This window comes from Glycine max, chromosome 19 (assembly GCF_000004515.6).
Source record: "Glycine max cultivar Williams 82 chromosome 19, Glycine_max_v4.0, whole genome shotgun sequence".
Lineage (NCBI taxonomy): Eukaryota > Viridiplantae > Streptophyta > Magnoliopsida > Fabales > Fabaceae > Glycine > Glycine max.
The window spans coordinates 44,487,785-44,494,475 of NC_038255.2; the positions used below are offsets into that span (position 1 = coordinate 44,487,785).

The 6,691-nt window shown below is 36.1% G+C and overlaps 1 protein-coding gene across 1 annotated transcript; it reads right to left on the bottom strand.

Moving 5' to 3' along the window:
- Positions 1-426: 426 nt before the first annotated feature.
- LOC100791442 (auxin response factor 18) lies at positions 427-4,506 on the bottom strand. The gene is made up of 4 exons (XM_006604512.4): positions 3,609-4,506; positions 2,385-3,500; positions 945-1,849; positions 427-851 (listed from the first exon to the last, which is right to left on the bottom strand). Exons 1-4 carry the CDS (start codon positions 3,618-3,620, stop codon positions 782-784), a joined length of 2,103 nt encoding a protein of 700 aa, XP_006604575.1. The 5' UTR covers positions 3,621-4,506; the 3' UTR covers positions 427-781.
- Between the last annotated feature and the right edge of the window lie 2,185 nt (positions 4,507-6,691).

The following is a 6,691-nucleotide window of genomic DNA, read 5'->3' on the forward strand; positions in this document are numbered from 1 at the left end:
AAGCAAGAAAGGTTTATTTGGAAGACCAAAATTGCGTCCAACTACTTCTAGAAAAGCATAATATGTCTCACAACTTGTTCACACTTTTTTGTTTGCTAATTGTTAATAATAATGTCTTGTTGCTAATGTCACATAACATTTGGAATTGAATTGCAAGTCCGAATCCCTCCAAAGAATAATGCAACTACGAACGTATTTCCAAATAGAAACGGAAACTCCTTTGAATGTTTTGGGGGACATGAGATGAGTCAATTTTGTAAGTGTCTCCCCATAAAATTTCAGCCGTAGAATTTCATTCATGCCAAATGGAGTAGTGATTGCAAATAAACTGTTAGTCAATGCGTATGACCTAACTGATTTGCATACGAAAGTCACAAGAAAATGAAATAGGTAACTACAGTGGTAAAAACACAGAACAAAAAAATAGGTAACTACTGTCTCAATAACCATTAAGCCTAGGTAGCTTTTTTTACACTTAAAAACCATTGTATACAGGAAACTCCTATGAACCAATCGTATTCATAGGGATATATGATCACTACCCTTTCTCTTCTCTCCCCCACCTTTTTTCACATCAGAATTATTAAACAAAAGCCTCAAGTAAACCATGTTATGATCCAAAAAGAGAAGGAAAACCACGAGCTATCATCACTAAAAGAAAAAAAACAAATCCAAATAGGCCCTTCGAGAAAAACATTAATATCCATAAATTAGATGAGACTCTCCAGAGAAATTGATCAACCAGCTGTACAATTGAAATGATAATTGTTTATTTCTTCCTCTAGATTCCTCTACCATCGCTGTTGGAATCCATTAGAATGGTCAACCTCCTTGCAGTTTTGGTAAATTCGCTGCAATAGCATCAAAGACATAATCAACATTTGAACCTCTAAGACGGGTTTTGTATTTGCAACACAAGAGGATATAGTGACATTGATTTTTACCTGAATGCTTCATCTCCAATGTGCTTGACTGCCCCAGTTGTATCACGGTAAAGCATGTGACTTAGCACCACAGATTTTTCTATGCCAAACATGTCTGCCAGCTTTCTATACAATTCATCATAAGATCCAAGCATTGTGAGATCCATAGTCCGACCAATGTCTTCAGATTCCATAAAAACTTTACAGTGACCTGTCTCCAAACTAGCCATGGTTTCTTTTTGTTGATCCTTGTACCACTGTAACCTCTCAAGAGAAGAGCCTTGTGGGTGAAGAGCATAACCAAAACCATCTGAAAACTTGCACATTTTATCAGCATTTCCATCAAATGAATTATTTCGAGTAGGATCTGTCTTAGCAGAGGTGTTCAAAGAAATTTGCTGTTCGGTGAGAATTGTTTGGCCAAAAAGCACCAATTGGGGTGCCTTCACATCATCCACTTTCTTTGAAGGTTGAGTAGCAGTTGACATGGACAGTAAGCAAGAGACGTTGTCACCCGTGCCGACCTTTTGCATTGTTGCTGCATTGTTGGAGGAGACTCTCAATACTGGGGAAGCAGTGTGATCAAGTGGAGGGAAACCAGCTTGAAATAGGCCTGACTGCAGTTTATTGAAGTGGAGATTTGATAGGGATATACCATAATTAGCATGCCTGGCTCCCTGTATGCCAGCAGGAGTACTTTCAGCTAGACAACCAAACGGATTGCTTGGACCTAGAAAGTTGCTGGGAAATGCTGGCAATGAAATCTGACCATCAAAAGAAAAATCCGGGTGTTGAGGGAATCTTGGCTTCTTTTGTTGTGTTGAGTAATGGGAAAGATGAATGGTAGGCATGTTTGATACAATTTCAACCAGCCACGGGCTCACCCTTTTTACATTTTGAAGTAACTCTGGTTCATCCCATGTAACCTAAAAGTTCAAAAGATTATTTGGAGCTAAATAAAAATAGAAACACATATATACAGCCTGATTCTAAATGTGATAACATGCAAATTGGTAAGTAATGTGCAAACTAACATCATGAAATTTATTAATAATCTAATTCTCTAATAGCAAATTTATCAGCAACAACAATGTCCCATTTTTTTCTAAACATTCTATATTATTTAGTGCATATGTGCAAACAAATTTTCACATCTACTTGCTAACTCTAAATGTATCCAAGGTGAACTGTGTGAAGGTTCTGACAGATACAAAATGAATGATATCAATGCAGGTATAGGATTTCTACCAAATTCACTTAATGGCTAAGCTGTCCATGCCCATTATGGATGATAACACAAACCAACAAAATTACCAATAATACATGATTTATTGCAGGTAAAAAAAAATGCAGGGACCACCAGATTAAAAGCACAGTTCTCCATTTATCAATACCATGTAATAAAGTATGTTCAACTCTGGAAGGAAGATATTAAATTCAACAAACACGGTTAAACAGTACCTGGAGAAGTCTCCAAGGAGAGTTGGGCCATCTTGGATCAGCAAAGTTAACAGAAGAGATGGTTCCCATAAACCAGCTTATCCGCGAGGAGTCCTCTGTTTCAAAGGGCATCTTGAACCTCATTCCAGGACACCACCTAACCTGCAATGCGGCTCTAACTAAATTGGCCTTCACACAAAACTCTGGGGCACTTGCCCGGGGATAGTAAACAACCTCAAATGGCTGCATATTGGCAGCAAGAGTTGCAGCCTCAATAACTGCTTCAGGCCTCACTTTCCCCTTTGCATTTGGACTCAACCCATTTCTCAAGAGCTGGCTATCTTCCTCTCTCAAAAAAGCTGAAAACCCTCCATAAGGCATAGGACGAATCCCCCCACCTGAATTCCACCCTGCAGGAGCCTCAGGTCCTCCACCAATTCCAATCCCCCTCTTAGCCCGCCGAATTCCAACACGCAGATCATCCTTTTCTGCCCTCAAAAACACAATTGAATCCCCCGCCACAAGCTTCTTGTGATTCACAAAGCTACTCCACCCGGTAGTTAACAAGTGCCGGCGCGGCGTGCCCCTATAAATGTGCCTAAATTTCCATGTCTCACCATGAACATCCTTGGCAAGGATGTTCTGAACGGGAGGGTCCGCGGAATAGTCCAACCGAGGAAAAATTGTCTCAGCACAATATCTGGGAACAGAAAAGCCCCCACCATTGTTGGCATCAGACTGTGTCAAGGTTTTGGCAAAAGAAGGGGATTTATCTTTATTTTCAGATCCATTGATGCCTCCAACAGCATCATCCTCAAAATCACCCTCGTTTCTGGTCAAAGGAACAAGCCTAAGCTTTACATAAACCTCATCAGTTTCAGGATCAGCCATGTATTTGATAGCTCCAACTTTGCATTGAATGAAAGGTGGAATTTTGGGATAAACCCTGAAGTCCACGGGTCCACATGCATGTTCAGCATGACCCTGAGGAAAGTAGAACACCTTAGCATTCACCACTGGCATTTGAACCATCCCTCCCGCACACGCATGCCATAGCCGAGAATCCAAACACTTCTCCACCTCTTTCAATTTCTCCTTTGACTCCATCATACAGTAACCTGTTCTCACTGCAAATTCCTGCATAGATATAAATTTCCACAATTTCCCTTTTTAATTAAAAAAAATTATATTCCATAATTATCACCTTTTGAGAATCAGTAAAGTGCATTTTTGTGAATTTCTTACCTGAAATAGCATATATATGATCAAAACATAAGAATCCGTGCCACTTATCCACAAGTAAGTGATTGCAACAGAATTTTGGTAACAGACCAATTCTGACTTGAAAAGCTTCTCTCTTAGCTTCGGTGGAAGAAAAAGAGGTTTGTTTGCAAAATTGAAGAATCTCAAAGACTCCCCCAAGGTTCAAAGTTGAAACACGCCATGGATGGTTGAAGCAGAGAAGATAAGTGAAGGGTGAGTTGGGGGGACAGTGAAAAAGGTTTTAATTGAATTATTCTGAAAACCACAACATGTTTCAGAAAACACAGTTGGAGATCGTGGAGGAGGCTACAAAAACAGTTTCAGAATTCAGACTCAGTCGCTGTCTTGTTTGTGGAACAGGATAAGAGAGAGGGATAAAGAAAGAAAGGAAGATGATAAAACTAGAAAACACACAAAAAATAAATACAAAAATCTGTAACTAATTATACGATAATCTCTGTAACAATATCTCCTATAAGCTCCGTAATTGTAGTTCAAAATCCTCAAATCCGAAGGAAGACCCAAAAGTTGTTTTTTTTTTTTTTCTTTTCTTATTAAAACAATAGAAAAAAATTCAGGGAACCTTTGGCGTTCATAGATTCGGAGTGATGAGATGATGAATTGTATGATCGACACGGATGCGCGGATAAAGAGGCAGAGACATCAGACTTAGACCCACACTCTTACAGAGCAAAGCATAGCAGAGGAATCGTTTTCTTTTCGAGCTTTAGCTCATGCAATGCAAGTGTCCAAACAGCGCACACACAAGAAAAATAACAGAAAAAGCCTTTCTTTAACTACAACGACCCACTGGTGGTGGTCATAGTAATAATACCATGGGACATCACCACCTCTTCTAATACCTTTTTTCCATTTTTTTTTTCTAATCTTATTTGTTCTCGAAAAGGGGGAAACAAAAATAAAAACAAACAGTAATAACATTTCTTTTTCGTTGGATCTGAGAAACCTGTGTCTTCAAAAGCCGGCAAACCATTTTGAAGCATTTAACATTACAATATGTTATTGTGGTAGATTATTCATCAAAGTGTGATGATTAATAAATGATAGATCTGAGATTATAAATTTTTTCTCTATTTATGTGGTGATTTAAAATGGTTTAATTATACTTTTAATTTCAGTGTAATTATGCAATTTTAATCTCTATTTTTTAATTTAGGTAAATTAAATCTATATGTATCATAATTGTTTAATTTTATCCCTCCCTAAATTATTTAATGACAAGACATATTGCTTGATTTTAGATAAACTAAAAGTGTGTTTAAGTCATGTTCAATCAACATATCCTGTTACTGATCTATTATAATCTAATGTCATGTTAATAAAATCTAATAAAAAAAGGTGATGAAAAGATTGATAAAAATATTAAAATTACACAATTATGATATTTAATTGATGTAATTAACACAATTGAAATATGGTATCCAAAATTGTACAATCACATTTTTAAGAAGAAAAGTAAAATTAAACCATTAAAAATTGAAGATAATATTAATTAGTTTTTAACTATATAATAAACGAAAAAATGAGAGAAATAATACCGACTTTAAGGGAAGTGTAGTAGTTGGATATGTTGCGGCTAAAACATTGGGAAGAGGGACTGAAGCTGTTAATTAAACCCTAGTTAAGTTGAGTGAATCATAGTTAACTCTATTTGGGGGCAGGTGGGTTCAAACTACGGGATAATTGGGCATCGTTCGTTTTACCATTTGCGGCACGCCCCAAATGGTTGTTAGCTTCACATTCCTTTCGGCGCGTGAAAACACGCATTATAAGTCAATGTCGACAATGGCCATTATGGTCCATGGGTTTGAGTGTGTCACGTGTGAACAGGGACAACGTTAAACCAACTATAACATCACAAAATGTGCTATTTATTATCCCCCCATTTATTTGGTTTTAAACGCAGTCTGATGGTCGTAAAAAGCTGCTTTTTGTATGTTGAACTTTTAAGGTTCCAGCAAACAAGTAAGCGAAATCATACATCTTTACAATTACTGTAAGAATTTGGAAATTTGTATTTGCCATTGTATTCTATTTTCTCCTGGATTTTAGTTTATAATTAAACTTCATTTACTCACCCAAAATAATGTATAGTACTAGTACTAGTGTTTTCTTTTTTTTTTTTTTAATTTTATTCTTAACCTTTTTTGAATCTTGATTTTATTTCCAGTACCGTATGGTCCACTTTCCAACGTGGTTGGAAATGTTGCATCAACATTTCCCGGATATTTAATCAGAATTTAACTCCTAGAAATTAAAAGCATGTGTTTTATTCTTGGTTTTTCTTTTTTGATCAGCATGTGCATTGTTGATTCTATCTGATCATCAGTTACAAACCCAGCACTCTGTTGTTACATACTACTACAACCTTAACCAAAGCTAGTTCATAATAAGCATAGTAATTATAGAAAACAAATTCCAAATGATAAATTACACAAAAATAATATAATTTATAAAGAAAATAATGTTAACTATACGGTAGGTATTCAGTCAACCATATATCTAAGTCTCCTAGTACCTAAATGGGTGTATGGGTGTTTGACCTGTATACACATACTTGGGTTCCGGTAGGACAATTAACAAAGTAGCACATGCATATTAACCTCCCTAATCATCTTTAGGATTGAATTACCTAAGATGGTAATCACCCTAAAAGTTCATAAGGTCCAAATTCCTATAAGATTGACGACAAAATGTAAAAAATAATTATTCATTCATTCATTACTTATATTTATGGTTCTAAGTGGAAATTTTACTTAATTATCAGAATAGTTTTTGCAAATATCACATCCTTTGTAAGAGTGCTTCAACAAGTACTAAGGAAGGACACACTGAACTGGAGGACATATCTAAAATATTCAATCATTTTTGGGGCGGGAACAATAAAAATAATAATTACCCAGATTAAATTACACAAATAAAACTAATACAACACCAAATCATAACCAATAACCATGAAAAGAGAACAGCAAAAAAAATGATAAACACCTAACAAATAATCATGAATAAAATATATAATGAAAATCAAGAAAACACATGATAAT